At 41.5% G+C, this 16,717-nt stretch overlaps 1 protein-coding gene across 1 annotated transcript; it reads right to left on the bottom strand.

The window, feature by feature from the left end:
* Nucleotides 1-11,910: 11,910 nt before the first annotated feature.
* EMC8-9 (ER membrane protein complex subunit 8/9) lies at nucleotides 11,911-12,706 on the bottom strand. Its single transcript, XM_065218763.1, has 2 exons — nucleotides 12,322-12,706; nucleotides 11,911-12,263 (listed from the first exon to the last, which is right to left on the bottom strand). Exons 1-2 carry the CDS (start codon nucleotides 12,658-12,660, stop codon nucleotides 12,006-12,008), a joined length of 597 nt encoding a protein of 198 aa, XP_065074835.1. The 5' UTR covers nucleotides 12,661-12,706; the 3' UTR covers nucleotides 11,911-12,005.
* Nucleotides 12,707-16,717: the final 4,011 nt, after the last annotated feature.

The raw sequence follows: 16,717 nt of genomic DNA, 5'->3' as shown, positions 1-16,717 counted from the left end.
AGTTATGTCTGTTTGTCTGTGATTTAGCCATTCCAAATGGTATAGTGGTTCTCAGAATTTCATACAAATTGGTAGATTTGTTCCTTACTTTCAAAATATTAGATCCGTTTTTTTTTGTCATTAGGTTGACCATGTCCATAATAGGGTGGTCCAAAAAATGATTTTAAATTGCTTTTGATTTCATAAATTCATAACTTTTGAACTACTGGGCTGATTTCACAGATCAAAATATCAAATGAAAGGTAATTAAAAATACGTTCTAAAAACAGTATTATTATATGAAAAAATGGGATTTTGTATTAAAAAACATTGATTGTATTTGTTTTTAAAAGGCTTTCATGGTTTGTAGACAGAGGGACCAATATTTTTTTATATGTTCCTTGAAAATTTAGGCTTTTTTTACATAACATAACAAAAAATCAGCTTTTTTTTTTCGTTTTTGAGTTAATTTTTTTGAAGTTATCAAGCTTGGGGTTTTCGCTCAATACTCCTATGCGACTAGACTACCATGTGTCTCCATTGATTTATAGCGACTCACATTATCTATACTTATTTAAATTTTGGTAAATTCACCCCTTCCGAATAATGCTCTTGGTTTGTGTGGGCGGTGGGCGTGAAAAGGGCCTAACAAGTTGTTTGTCAAAGTTGATAGGCCCTTTTCTAAAGTTACGCGAGCATTACGTCATGTGTTGATTTTTTATCATTTCATACCCATCAATATGGGTATTTTTGAAAATGGGATGACGTCTAGAGGCCGAAAATCGATGTCCGACGCCAGTTTGAAATCTAAGAAGCAGCTTTCAGATTCAGAAAAGGGGGAAATACTGTGAAATTCTCATCAATGTAGGATTTTTTGCAATCGGGATAACGTCTAGAGAATGAAAATTATATCCCACGCCATTTTTAAATCGAAGATGGCGGCTTCCGGTTTAATAGGAAGAGGAAAATACTATCAAATACTCATCAATATGGGTTTTTTTTTCTGGAATCGGGATGACGTCCAGAAGCCGTAAATCAATATTCGACGTACAATTTTTTGACATCCAATGTGGTGGCTTCCGATTTCAGAAAAGTGGGAAATAGTGTCAAATATAGTGGGTACTTTTGGAATCGGGGTGACGTCTAGAGATCGGAAATTGATATGTGAAGCCATTTTGAAATCCAAGATGGTGGCTTCCAGATTAAGAAAAAGTGGGAAACACTGTCAAATACCCACTAATATAGGTATTTTTGGAATCGAGATGACGTCTAGAGAATGAAAATCGATATTCGACGGCATTTTCAAATCCAAGATGGGTGCTTACGATTTTAGAAAAAAAAAAAAATGGGAAATAGTCAAGGGGTAATCAATTCTGCACACTGTGCCGCAATATAGCATGACACGATAGGGCACACTTTGGCAAGTAGGCCACAAACAATATAATATAAAACGGCATCACTTTTGAGTGTTAACGTTTTGCCAATCGTTGCTTGCAGACTTCAAAAACGACACACCGGCTTCGAGGATCGTTCGTGAAAGTATTTTCTAAACCGTGAATTTATTTAAATCTAGCATAACTCAGTCCGTCTCAGCACAAATCCTAGCGGCTCGTAATTTCATCCTGAAGACTTTCTATTCGGGCTTCAGTTCAATCAAGTTCATCGACCGGCCGAGAGGGTCTTATCGATATGGCAGTCAAGACGGCTAAAACGGGCTACCTCGAACGACGGTTGATCAAATGCTTGAAAGATCTAGTCGTCCAATACGACAGTACGGCGAAGCCGTTGAGTCTGCTTATGGTACATACTGGGGGTTATTCCGAGAGTCGAAGTGACTTTTGTCACTAGTGAAGTGAGAAAAGTCACGTCGTGGTGACGTGACTCTCTGTGCAAATCCAATGGAGCGTCACATCACCACGACGTGACTTTTTTACGTGAATAACCATAAACAATCCTGGTGAAATTGAACGTCAGCTTATGCTTTTTCGTAGTGCGAATCCTTGTTGGGACACAAATCAAAATTAATCTGACTCCGCCGCGGACATTTTGAAGAAGTCTGTTATCGTAAATTCTCGCGCAATACGAGAAAAAGGCCTATCATTGTTGATCGATTCTCTTCATCGATTTTCTCTTTCGTGAATAACCCGACTGGTTGATCATAGGTAGAGCAAGCGTTTGAACATAACTCAATAGACGAGTGCATGGATGGATTTGAGTTCACTCACTCGACAAAAAGTGACACAACAGCGGGGCCCTGTTTACTAAAAATGAACACATGAATAATGCTCGCGTAACATTTGAAAAGGGCCTATCAACTTTTGTAAATAATTTGCTAGGTCCTTTTCACGAGAACCAAAGTACGCCCACGCAAACCAAGAGCACTATCGGGAAGGGGAGAATTTCCTCTGCCCGATGGTGTTGTTAGTTTGCGTGAGCGTATTCGGTTCGCGCGAAAAAGGCTTAACAAGTTTTGTGTACATAAGTTGATAGGCCCGTTTCAAATGTTACGTGAGTATTATTCATGTGTTCATTTTTAGTAAACAGGGCCCCGCTGTTGTGTCACTTTTTGTCGAGTGAGTGAACTCAAATCCATCCGTGCACTCGTCAATATCAAGCAAATTGATCCCAACTATATTAGGTTCTGCAGCGTGACGTCACGAATGAACTCAGTGTTAATCGGCTGAACCTTTTTGACAGTTCAGTGGTACTGTTTACAAGCACTTAGTCGTTTTTTCGAAAAAAAAAAAATCAAAATTTCCGAATTTTAACTTGAAAATTGTCGAGGAACAGCGCGTTGAAAGGATGTTGCTCTTGAACATTGCAGAAGTGTGGTTTACATCTCACTGCAGTCTGAAAAATTATCGAGAAAATCTACCCAAGAAAAAATCGACTAAGTCCATGTAAACAGTACCACTGAACTGTCATCAGATTGAGGTTAACCCCGACGGTGCAAAACCTAATTGTGGGATGAACTTCGATGAACCCTTACATACTCGCCCACATACGTTCACCAAAGGTCACTCACTGGAGGTTTTATTCCAGAATACGTTTCTTATTTTGTTTTGCCGTGGGCATCCGATATCGAAGCGCACAACGAAGGATCTTCTTGGTTTATTCAACCTCCTCGCCTAGACTAAATGCCTGCACCTTGGACTTAACGCTACCCATCAAATCTTGTGCAACACTTGCGCCATCTTTCTTACACACTGTCATCCACTCTTTCTTCAAATCCTTGTCGTTTTTGAAGACCTTCCCTATTTTCCGGAGCTTGCCCTTCATAATCGCCCAGAACTTTTCTATTGGCCGAAGTTCTGGCGAGTTTGGCGGCTTTGCCTCCTTCGGCACAAAAACAACATCGTTGGCTTTGGTAGCACTCCATCACCGGTTTCGCGTAATGGCACGATGCCAGATCCGGTCAGAGTGTCACCTTCGTGGGACCGGAGGAAGGACAGCTGGTGCGAGGGGGCGACTCTATCTAATACTCTGGACAGACTATGGCTTATATCATGTAATATAGGCTGTCTTGCAATGAGCACTCATACATAGGATTTCCAGCGAAAACTAGATGTATGAGTGCTCATTGCAAGACAGCTTATATTACATGATATAAGCCATAGTCTGTCCAGGGTATAAGATGCAGGAAATTTTGTGCTTTGCTGTTGTGAGATGCACTCGCGCTTATTAGATAGAAACACGATTAATTATGATTTTGAAGATTTCCTGCAAAAAGGTGGAGAGCGATGCGAGTAGATGGGTTTAAATGCAAGAGATAAAAGAAGATTTTTCGTAGATTGATTCGCTAGTGTGAGATTTTTCGACCATTTACAATCGAGATTAAGATGTGTCGCACTAGACTGTGCAAAATTTGATATTTTCGCTCCACAGTGATCAAATGGTTCCAAATTGGGCCCTGATTAGCCTCCCAAAATTTGAACTCATTTAGTTAGAAACGGACTTGGCACAAACCATTTGAAGTCTATATGGGAATTACTATGGAGAAACCATAATTTCGGTTCATATCTATCCCAAAATTCATTAGTTCACTCTACTTTAAAAAATGATAGCTGAGCTTGTTGAAAATTTGCTCAGCTACAACTTTGGTCAACACCACTTTTCGATCAAATGTAAGGAACAAAAATTATTAATGATTCAAGTCACTAATGTCTTATGATTATGCTCAATCAACTGTTCAGCAGGCAACATTGGTGTTTAGGCGCGTAGAATAGAGGACAAAAATCATGGCTACTATGTCACACTGCAGAATACAGTGTTGCCCACAATACAGTTGCTTAATCTTGCCATTAGATTATCAATCTCTTAAACAATTAATAACTATTTAAATTGACGTTTGGCTGAAAAATGACCTGCTGCAATTAACATTACAATATGTAAAAAGGCTAGAAGACAATGAACACAAAGTTTTGTTTTCCTATAGTAATTTCCATGTAAACTTCAAATGGTTTGTGCCAAGTCAGTTTCTTATCAAATGAGTTTTAACTTTTGGAGGCTAATCAGCCCAACTAACAATTTTAGCTGCAGATTAGCTTATACAGCCAAAAATTGGCTTATACAGCTAACATTTGCCTGTATAAGCTAGTCTGCAGCTAAAATTGTTTGTTGGGAGGACCAGATTTGGCACCGTTTGAGCACTGTGGAGCGAAAATTTCAAATTTTGCATCAGTCTAGTGTCGCACCATTTGTTCTGGAGGCATTCTTCTTTATATATTTGCCCGCTGATGGAGCCAGTCGTTATGTAAAGCTTGCTGAATTTGCCGCACCCACAGATCGCCTGCCACACTAAGTACTTCTTGGCAAATTTGTCGACCTTCTTTTTCCGAAACTTCTCCGCAACATCAAGGCGGGACTTGCCGACGAAAAACTCCAGGCCGGGGATCTGCTTGGCATCCGCTTTAATGTACGTCTCGTCGTCCATTACGATGTATTTCGGCTGCACCAACCACTCGCGGTACAGCTTCCTGGTGCGGGATTAAGCCACCGTATTCTGTTTATCAGTTTGGTTAGGCACCTTCCTTACCTTGAAGACATGAAATCCGGCCCGCTTCATTGTCTACTGGACGAACCAGACGTAAGAATTGACCTTCTTGGCCACGTCCCGAATCGAAAGGCTGAAGTAATTTCTTCCGCTTCCAGCTGGGTTGTCCGGGACTCATTGAACGATTTTACCACACGAGACACGGTCGAATCAAAGATGTTTCGCGATCCACCTGTGGGACTGGCCTGGATTTTCTACGACCGCTCCAATATTTTTTTTCGACGCGCTTCTTCCTTGGATGCTATCTCGATAACCGCTTGACAGATTGTGACGAGATGTAAATATTACACTCTAAACTAGTTTTACTCAAAACTTCATCAATTTTTACCCATGCAATAAAAAGTTATACACAAAAGAAAGTGTTGCATTTTTTTCGAGTACAATCCTTAGGATTTATAGGAACGGATTATTGCAGATAGAAATACATTTACATTCCACGAGTCCGACATCAAGCAGATCCCCGTCACCAGATCCGGTAATGTTGCAGATGCATCTCTGTCATTATCCTTCTGTTGAACTAGCTCATATCGGGGAACCCCAAGGAATCAAAAATATCTCCAAATGACAAAATGACAAGCGATCACCGAGCCGAATGACAACGGTTTGTCAGCAGTGGAAAGCAATAATGATATAATCTTCTTCCTTTTTTTCATGACAAGCGGCCTTTGCCAATATATGTAGCTCGTTCGGGTCGGTAAAAGGAAACGACCAATTTGCTCGCAAGCTACTTCACGAAGTAAAGCCGAAGATGATACACGTGTTGAAACCCAACAAACAATTTGAGTTGATCAACAGTTGAAAAAGCTATTTTTTAGCTGAAGGAGCTTGTTTTTGTCTGAATAAGTTCTTATTCAACATTCAATGTTTGTTGGGAATGGTACTTGTTTTGTTATGTCTCATCTCGATTCCGATCAAGCTATGTCCTCAACCATGTATATGGCAACAAAGCAGGCAAGCAATACATCATTATCCTGCTACAGCTCCGATCGAGCTGTGTTGCAGAGAGAGTTTACTGAACATTTAATCGGAGGCTTTATTAAAAACTGGCTCGAGGATGTTGCTCCTAGGGTGGGATTGAATTGTCGTTCGTTCGAGTTCTGGGTTCTTCAGTCGGGAAGAATTTGACAGGCACCAGGTGGCAATTTCATCCATCATCAGGCTATGCTTTCGTTTCTGTACTTCTGCAAGGAATCAGCAGTTCAAAGGGACATCGAGTTGGTATCTGATGGACGGGTTGGATTCGTTGGAAACCGTACAGGTAATGAGAATGAAGGGAAGCTGAATACTTGCCATGATCCATTACAGAAATTGAGAATATAAACACATCCACAAAAGTCATAACTTTAAGGATTGCCAAACTCATGGAATATTTATATCGTGATTGGCACACTTTGATTGACACCTTGATAGACACGTTCGGCACAGCTTATTCACTCGGCACGGATTAAAGTGTGCAGAGTTGAATACCCCTTGGTAATAGCACAAACGAAGTGACAGACGCAGCGGTTAGAAAACTTTGGTGACGAACCTGCTATTGCAATTTTTCAGTGTACCACATGGCAACACTACTACACTAAAAAAATTCAAAATGATACACTCTTTGCACACTGTCAAAGATCATTGCACACAAAATCAACTTCGTTCAAATCAAAACAAAAATACTAGCCCATCTGGCGGCTGATGACACAAGCTTCTAAGAAAATTCTATTGCAGCGAACCACATTATTTTAATTGATTTCTTTGCCAGTCAGTCGTGTGTCAATTCGTTGGTGGCTGTAAGTGGGTGGGTGAAAAATAGCAGACAACAGAAAAATGCTGGCTTAGCAGGTGTCTATGACAAATTGCTTGCACGAATTTCTCGCAGAATAATTGTTCCCGAAGGATTCCATCAAAAGTATTCGAGCTCTTTATGTAGTTTCATAAAGAAAACCATGATGTAGGGTAAATGTCGATTTCGACACCCATTGGCTGATTTCAGTAACCAAAACGTATTTTAACTGTATTTGCCCATCAAAACACTTCGCTGAATGCATTCACACGCTTCCCAGTCTTTCAGCTTCAATCTGATTTCAGTTTTACGACTTAGCTATCCCGTTATGCCATGCTTTTGTTTATATGAAACATGTGCACTACAAAATGCGGCTGATTCCAAGTTGCCGATAATAGAACAGCTGGTTAACATGCAGTTCAAATGAAAAGGCTGCCGAAGAAAAAAAAAGACCATAGTCACATTCACCTGATAAGTAAAAATGTGTTCAAACCAACGAGTAAGTCACTCATCCATCGGCACACCTTCGGAATACCTTCAGTACACATTCGGCACAATCTCGTAGGCATTAGATTGTTGAAAATAAAATGGGAACACTGCTGGACAACTCCGGAGAAGTTCGAGATTAGGGCAGAATTGCTTTTGTAAACAAACACTTCATTTGACGAATTCTCGCGAATTATAGATCAATCTCAAAAACTCACAACACAAATAGGTATTTACTTACTTAAGGGTCCTGTGCACCACCAGCGGTGCAAAGGGCCAACGTGAAAGACTTTCATCCTGGGCGGCTGCTCGCTTTTGCCTTGACCTGGGCCCAGATCAGATTCCTATCGACATGCTTAATTTCCTTATTGAGGCTCCGCCGCCATGAGCCCCTGGGTCTGCCTCTGCTGCGATGTCCTGCCGGATTCCAATCCAGCGCTTGCTTGCAGATTTCGTTTCCGCCCCGTCGAAGTGTGTGGCCGACACACCTCCACTTTCGCTCTCGAATTTCTGTTTGCTATCGGCTTCTGATGACATCGACTATGGAGCTCAGCATTCGAGATCCAGTTGTGAGGCCATCAGGCACGAATTATATACCGCAGGCATCGGTTGATGAAGACCGGCAGCTTTTGAGTGTTCTCCGCTGATACACACCACGTCTCGCTGGCGTATAACAACACAGGTTTCACGTTCGAGTTGTAAATTCGGATTTTGGTGCGTTGACTTATCTGGTTGGATCTCCATACGTTTCGTAAACTCGCAAAGGCAGCCCAAGCCTTCTTGATTCGTGCACCTATGTCGCTCTTGGTCCCACCGTCCGACGCTATTTGGCTGCCAAGATATTGGAAACTTTCGACCTTCTCCACTGCTTGCCCCGCTATCGTAAAGTTGGAAGGGTTGCCCGTGTTGATATCCAACGATTTGGTCTTGTTGACGTTGATGGTGAGACCCGCCGCAGAGGAGCGTTCGGCTAGGTCATTGAGCTTACTCTGCATATCAGAGCGCCGTTGTGCTAGTAGAGCAACATCATCAGCCAAATCGAAGTCGTTGAGATGCTCCATGGTGATAGGCTGCCAAAGCAGCCCACAGTTCGGTACACGGTCAATTGCACCTACCATAATCTCGTCGATTACGATGAGAAACAGTAGCGGTGATAGTATACACCCTTGTCTCACACCAGCGACTACCCGGATAGGGTCGGACAAGGCTCCGTTATGCAGAACTCTGCACGTGAAAGCCTCATACTACGCTTCGATGAGGTTGACGATTTTATCTGGGACTCCCTTGCGTCTCAGGGCGCCCCACAGATTCTCGTGATTGAGACGGTCGAAAGCTTTTTCGTAGTCAATGAATACCAAATAAAAGGACTCTTGGAATTCATTGATCTGCTCCAGGATGATGCGGAGCGTGACAATATGGTCCACAAAGATCTTCCGGCACGGAATCCTGCCTGCTGCCGTCGGAGAGTCGTGTCGATCTTCTCCTGTATTCGATTCAGGATAATGCCGAGATGTTGATGTCTGGTTGGTCGTCGAAACTTGAAGAAGTTGTTCGAAGTGCTCAAACCAGCGTTTCAGTATAGTTTGTTCACGAGATTGTTCTTGTATTCGAAATCAGCGATTGACATATTTGTTTACAAAATCAATTACGCCCAAATCTCAAAGTTCTCCGGAACTGTCATTGAAGTTGTTCACAACATTACGTGCTGTTTGTATATCCAGGAACATTATCTAATTGAATAAACCAGATGAACTCAGACCAGCAGTTCTCTTATAGATCTAAATACGAAATGTAGGTTATAGAGTGGGCTCAAGAGAAAGAGGCAATTAATCGGACCCCATTAGTACCCTTAATTCAAATAATGCTGCAAATCACACAAAACAAACTAAAAAAGTCTATTCATCATCCTCTATAGTCGGTCTCCAACAATGCTACCCACCGGTTCCGACTCTTTCCGGCCGCTGATAGATCGATGCATTACACATCACGATATTATAAAACACTAATACACAGGACTTTTATTGCCCTATGAACACAAAACACCCAAAATTTCGCACACCCGCCACTTCCCACGTCATCCTCAGTCCGATTTATCCTTGCGATTTCAAACCTAAACATTAATGGTGGTAAACTCCAACTTGGATTTACTTTCCCTGGTCCCTGTTTGGATGGTATCCAAAGTTAGTTTGCTTAGCTCTGATGTCCACATCAAAGCAGCCTGACATTCTTGATCGGGATTTAATCCGAGGATAATACCAGTTGGAGTTTACCTCCATTAAGGTGTCAGAAATACCGGGTTGCCGGGATGGGTATTTTACAAACAACCGCATCTTTTTCTATGACCGGCACAATCAGCACATCTGCGGCACACTGGTGGCACACTGACAACAAATATGACTCAAGATTGGTGTGCGAAATGACCTACTCCTTGTTTCAAACAGTTTTGAACAGTTCTGTCGATTTGCATGGATAGATAAGCAAGCAGAAGATGAATGTAAACAAAGAAACACGTACACCCGGAAAACTTTGAGATTTGGGCGTAATTGCATTTGTAAACAAACACGTCTATCTCCGATTTCTCGTTAATTGAAACTCAACATCGCAAACAAACCATACCAAATGATAGAGGAATCATTTATCTACCTGTTTGTGCCATATTTTTTTAGATTGGGCTGTAATTTGAGAGAAATCGGCGATTTACATGTTTGTTTACAAAAGCAATTACGCCACTAATCTCAAAGTTCTCCGGTATGCGTAACGCTGAGGAAATGCTAATAGAAGCCCGCACGCTGCTTGGATTGACGAGAAGACGTAAATTTCTCTAGAACTAATATAATTCCTAACATTCCATGAGCATTAATTTTCGGTCAATTTTGGGTCCTTCTCGGCAATAACGGCAAGCCTCTTCCCGGGAAACAAAACCAACTTTCCAATTCCCCTAAGACTCCTTTCGTATTTCCAACCAGGTTGTTAAATAAATTTGTTTCAATCAGTTCCCACAACACAATAGTCTCATAATAGCTGCAATAGTTTCAATCAAACTGACAACAGAACAACGCATTTGGAATCAACTCAACGATTGATATTATTGTAATTCTAAACCATATGCACAAAAGAAATAAAAAACGAAAGCTACACTGTACTGATTCAGGGCAGTGTGCGGCTGTAGAAGCAAAGCATTCACTCTAATACCCCGTTCACACTACAGCCAATGATACGTGATACAGCCTACCTTGATATCAGAATCCTTTGATTGTTTGATACCAAGATACTCTATATCACGTGATTATAGGCTGTAGTGTAAACGTGGCATGACTCACACGCAGCACAGGGAAGCCTAAACAAATTCAAACAGCGAAAATAGTAAACAACTTAAACAATAGGCAAAGCACCGACCACCAGCCTTGTAAATAACCAAACAACTCCGATTTTGAAGGATTCAAACAAACACAAACAGCAGCAATCCGAAGCAATCACACACCATCATTCACTACTAAAAGCAGACAAAAAAGGGCTTAAATCTCGAGTTTGTATGCACTCAGAACGGCGTAAACGAAGTGGGCGAAAAAAGCGTTGAAAGAAAATGCCTTTCCAAGAGTTAAAGTTTATAAACACTAACATAAATTGACGAAACCGTAGTCGGTAGCAACCGGCTGCTTTCTACTGAGTCAAACTATTTAACTGAAGTAGCGAATTAAGCGTAAACAAACGACAAACGACATTTTGACACTTCAATCGTGACTTGTACAAAGCTAAACCAAAAATTTAAATTAGTTTACTGATCTCTAGTTAGTTTAATGTTTAAGAGCGTATAAGAGAAACTGTATCACGCAATCACGCATCTACAAATAGGAAGAGGCACACTTCAAAACACACCGACACACGCGCAGTTAGTTGTCACAGTTACCATATCCTCTTCTGTTCGCTGTTTGTTTTACAGTTTACACAATATTGACCTACTAATGATACAATCGCATAACATTGTTCGACATTGCTCGCTTGGATCCTAACCTGCGTATTTATTGGAGTTTGTGAACTGAGATACTAGTTTTAGAAAATCTTTCAAACTTACATAAATAGTTACTGATCACGAGCACACAACCTAGACCGTGTAAACAAGTGCAATACAAGAGCTACGGCGGGTGGTGGAGTAAATGTAATCCCCGCCGTAATGCGATCTAATCCAATTTAACAGACCAAAGAAAGCACATCATCTGGGATGCAAAATTAAATAGCAAAAATAGTGATTTTTGTTTTTCAGATTTTGGGTCAAAATCCGCTTCGTAGAACCAATAAATCACGTGCTTTTCGATTTTGAACGTGGAAGCGTGCTGCGTTCCATTCTATCGGTTGTCAAAAGATACACGAATGCAGCCAAAAATGGGCATCCATCATCGCCGCGCCGACTAATAAAACTTCTATTATTTGCACAAAAAAAAAGCTGTTTCGTACGCAAGAAAATAATCAAAGTTTGATGTTTATATTAAAATGAAAAACAGAAATCAATGCCGAAGGAGAAGGCAAATAAAATTCTTTGAAAAGAGAGTTCAGTTTCCCCTAATTGATCCGAAAGCACGGACGCAGCCATCCACCTTGAACTTCTCGCACTGATAAGACTCTGATCTAACATTGAATGAAGCCCTTTATTACAACTTATAGCTTTGTGAATAAATTACAATTTTTGGAAATGCGATTACACATAAAAAAAACCCCACCTTTCTAGTACATCGACAAAATCTGCCCCAAGTCCCGGTTCAGATGCGCATTGCTCCAATCGTTGTCCGTATTGTCCAGATAGTTATCGAAATCGTTCAGTTCCTTCATCGCTCCGCGCTGCAACAGACTGGAAACGGCATCGAACGTATTCTTCGAATCCTCCACCGAGCACTTGGCCACCTTGGCCCAGCGGCCATCCTTGCTTTGCCAAACCTTCAGCGCCGGGTAGTGCATGTTGATCGAAACGGCCCGATTGTCAATCTAGAAAAAAAATATAGTCCCATTATCCTATTCTACCATTTTCGACAAAAACACTCACCACAGCAAACACCGCTCCGCTCACGTTCTCCGCCACCTTGTCGGCAATGCGCGCTGCCGGAGCCTTCTCCAGGCTGTTGTCGTAGAAATTCTCCGCCGCGGCGTAGTATCCCAGCACCTGGAGGCCCTCCTTGGCGGCTATGGCTTCTACCTGGATGAGGGCAATTTCCGACATCGGAGTCACATGCAGACACTGGTGGAAGAGTGGAACCGCATCCAGCACCTTCTGGTCGTTTCCCTTGGCACCGAGCAGCAGCCCGTTTACGGCCAGGTGCGGATATTTGGCCGCGTGGAGCAGCATTTTGCAGTAGGCACGAGTGGAAAAGTTTACCTCGGACATGGTTGATGGCTAAAATTGGAATCGAATCAGAGCAAGTACGGAAAATTGATTTTCACTAATGGATGGCTAATGTTTTGATGTTGAGTGGTGGTGGTTGATTGGAATTTGACGTTGCTCAGTGACAATCGCAGATGGGCTGCGTATACGTATACGTCGGTTCGGTCTGCTTTATCGATCATTTTTAGTACAGGTGTGTTTAGTCTCGCAATGGGCTGACTCTTTCACAGAACCAATATTTATGAGCTGTTATTGTTGGTGTAACAACGGTCATGCCACCTTTCACTACACACCTTGATGCAAAGAGTTATCCTGTAGTGACAGTGATAGCGAAAGAGACGGTAGCAGAGCGAGAGCGCAGCATCAGCCTTCTGCTGTGTGCGCCATTTTGTATCATTCGCAAAAGCAAACTCGATGTGTGTAGATCTCGTGTAAATAAAGTTTATATCATCAAACATTAAAAAAAACTCGGCCTTTCATTCCGCTGGAACTTCAGTCCAAGAGTTATGTGCTGTTATGTTATTTTTGGCAAAGCTGAAAGCTGATGGTGTTTCATTTAGAACAACCGTAACGGTCGTTGTCATTTGCGCGACTATTCGCCTTGACACCAGTCCCGAGGGTGACGTTTCTTCACACACATTTTGACAGTTCCTTATGGGGTTTTGCGTTGGAGTGAGAGAATAAGAAAAAGTCCGCCATGTTTCACACATAGACTGACAGTTACATATGGGATTTCTCCATAGGAGTAAAGAGTTACAGAGCTTTCGTCAACGCCAATTTTAACAGCGCACAGCGCTCTCATTTTAGTTTAGTCACTCTTCTCCACACCGGTCGCTGCTATTGCGGTTTTCAATTTACTCGCCGTAGTCCGTACCGGTAGTGAGCATTTTGACATTTCTACGAATAGCACACGCTAACTTGAAAGTACTCATTAATGAGTAAAAAAAGACCCATTTTGAAGAAAAGTGGCTTTACTCATTAATGATTAAACAATTTTACCCATTAATGAGTATCTGTTACCCATTAATGATTAACAATGACTACTTACCACTACACCACCGGTGCCAGCTTAGTGTGGTACAATAGCAGGTGTATTTGAAAATTTTCCATCCTTTTTTTTCCTTGGATTTGTTTTCCGTCGATCTTGTTTGCCGTGCTGAGCACCACCCAACAAACATTGCAAGCTGAATAAAAGCCTATTCAGGCCAAAATATGCTTCTTCAGCTAAAAAATAGCTTATTCAGTTTTTAATCAGCTCAAATTGTATGTTGGGCAATGCTACCGACGTCACACCTGGACCCTACCTATCGACCCATCAACTCATGAACCGGGTATTGAAAGGTGTTGTCGAGGCAGTGGTTTATTGGCAAAAGAGAATGAGTATAATCTCACAGGAACTTATATAGCTAATTGATTAATGACAAAGCCTACTATTTTTTATTTCAGCTTCATGTTTCGGTTTGCTTCACATCACCCCCTCTCAAACCAAGCGTGTTACGATCGTTACGAAGCTTCTTGAAGCTCTCCTTCGGAAGGCCCTTGGTGAAGATATCGCAACTTTATCCTGAGTCGGTACATATCTCACCTCGATCTCTCGTTGCTCGATTCGCTCTCGAACAAAGTTGTACCGGATGTCAAGATGTTTGAGCCGTTTTTGGTTCCCAAAAAAAATGTAATATCGATCAACGTACTTCAAGCTGATGTATGAAATAATGATGTAATAGCAAAAAGCAGATACAATATTACATCATGGATGTAATTTTGTTCGCAAAACCGATGTACAACGTACAATGTGATATTACACAACCGATGGATTGAGGACAACGAAATGGTTGCTTGCTTGCGTGTAACCCATGTCACCGTGTTGCCGAAAACTTTGAAGCAGGATCCTGCCGTGGATCTTCTATCGTTCACATCGCCGCCCCAATCTGCGTCCGCAAACCCGAGCAGTGGAACGTACTCCTCGTCACGATGATAGACAAGGGAAAAATCCTTTGTCCCTTGAAGGTAGCGTAGGACTCTTTTGAGAGCCTTCCAATGTTCCTCTGATGGCGCACTCTGGAACCGACTGAGGACGTTAACAGCGGCACAAATATCCGGACGGAAAGACACTTGAATTGTTCCCGGTCATTGATAGATAGACAACGTACCTTGCTTCATGTCGTATTCGATTCGCAATCCCAAGAAATTATTCAACTCGTGAAGATCGATCATGTTGAACTCTGCACCCAGCAGCTTCTTGGTCGACTCCAACTTCTTCAAAGAATTGCACGCCAGAATGATGTCGTCCACATACAGGACAACGTAGATCTGGACCTTTCCTTCCGTTCTTGTGTAGAGACAGCTGTCATACCAACAATCAATACGAAACTAACGATTTTAAATTGGCTCACCACTTTAGTAGCCTATTGGTCCCAAGCAAACGATTAACGTACCCTATTCTAGTTGAAATTCTATTACTACACTATGTTTGTTTTGATTCGCTATGAAAGTTTGACAGATAACATCAGGGGTGTGTGGATTCATGCAAAACATGCAGGGGTCAGTGAAATAGCTTGGGACTGCTTGGGACCGTTGTTCTGGTACTGAGTGAGCCAAAAATAATAATGATTTTCTTCGGGACCCAGTGGTCTTAGAGTTACCTCTATGGTAATACCACAAACGAAGTGACAGACGGAGCGGCTCGAAAACTTTGGTGACGCACCTGCTAATGCAATTTTTCAGTGTACCACAGGGCAACACCACTACTACTGGATTGTGCCACATGGCAACACTACTAATGGATTGTACCACATGGCAACACTAAATGTACTAGAATGTTTTGGTTCTATCTCTTTCACTCTACTCTAAACTGAAATGCACTCTTTGCACACTGCACAGAAAAAAAAGTTGTTGAATATTACATCCAAACTGCTGCAACCAGGTCAATCCATCGGTTGTGTAATATAACGTTGTACGATATAGATCGATTTTGCGAACAAAATTACATCCATTGATGTAATATTGTATCTGCTTTTTGCTATTACATCATTATTTCATACATCAGATTGAATTACATTGATCGATATTACATTTTTTTTTGCTGTATGTCAAAGATCGTATTGCACACAAAATCAACTATGTTCAAATCAAAACAAAAAATACTAGCCCATCTAGTGGCAGATGGCACAAGCTTCTAAGAAAATTCTATTACAGCGAACCACATTATTTTAATTGATTTCTTCGCCAGTTAGTCGTCTGTCACTTCGTTTGTGGTAATACCAACAATCAATACGAAACTAACGATTTTAAATTGGCTCACTACTTGACTAGCCTATTGGTCCCTAGCAAACGATTAACGTGCCCCATTCTAGTCAAAGTTGTGGTACTACACTATGTTTGTTTTGATTCGCTATGAAAGTTTGACAGATAAAATGATGGGTTCGTGGATTTTTCTCTGTTTCGAGGGGTGCATCGATTAGCTTGGGACCGAAGATAATACCAGAGCTGAGCCAAAAACTTGAGCACTTCTCTTCGGGACCTACTAGTCTGAGAGTTACCCCTATGGTAATACCCCGTACAGACTATGGCTTATATCATGTAATATAGGCTCTTCTGCAATGAGCACTCATACATCAAGTTTTCACTGGAAATCCTATGTAAGAGTGCTCATTGCAAGACAGCCTAAATTACATGATATAAGCCATAGTCAGTACGGGGTATAACGTGCGTACGGTACTCATTCGAACCACTGAAGCATACACAGCAAAAAAAAATGTAATATCGATCAACGTAATTCAAGCTGATGTATGAAATAATTATGTAATAGCAAAAAGTAGATACAATCATGGTGGGTATATAAATGGTGATACAGCTTTGTCACTATATAGGCGAGGAGGTCGCGGGGGGGGGGGGGGGAAAGTGCGGTTTTAGAGCAAATTGTAAACAAACTCGGTCACTGTCCCATACAAAAATCCAACATGGCTGAATCATGAATTTGACACATTAGAACACCTATTTGTAGTCACCTTGGATACAATATTACATCAATGGATGTAATTTTGTTCGCAAAATCGATGTA

Source organism: Ochlerotatus camptorhynchus, unplaced genomic scaffold, assembly GCF_037179485.1.
Source record: "Ochlerotatus camptorhynchus isolate MF236.1 unplaced genomic scaffold, CSIRO-AGI_Acam_v1.1 ptg000094l, whole genome shotgun sequence".
NCBI lineage: Eukaryota > Metazoa > Arthropoda > Insecta > Diptera > Culicidae > Ochlerotatus > Ochlerotatus camptorhynchus.
Note: the sequence above shows the minus strand (reverse complement) of the source record. Positions and strands in the feature narration are given on the sequence as shown.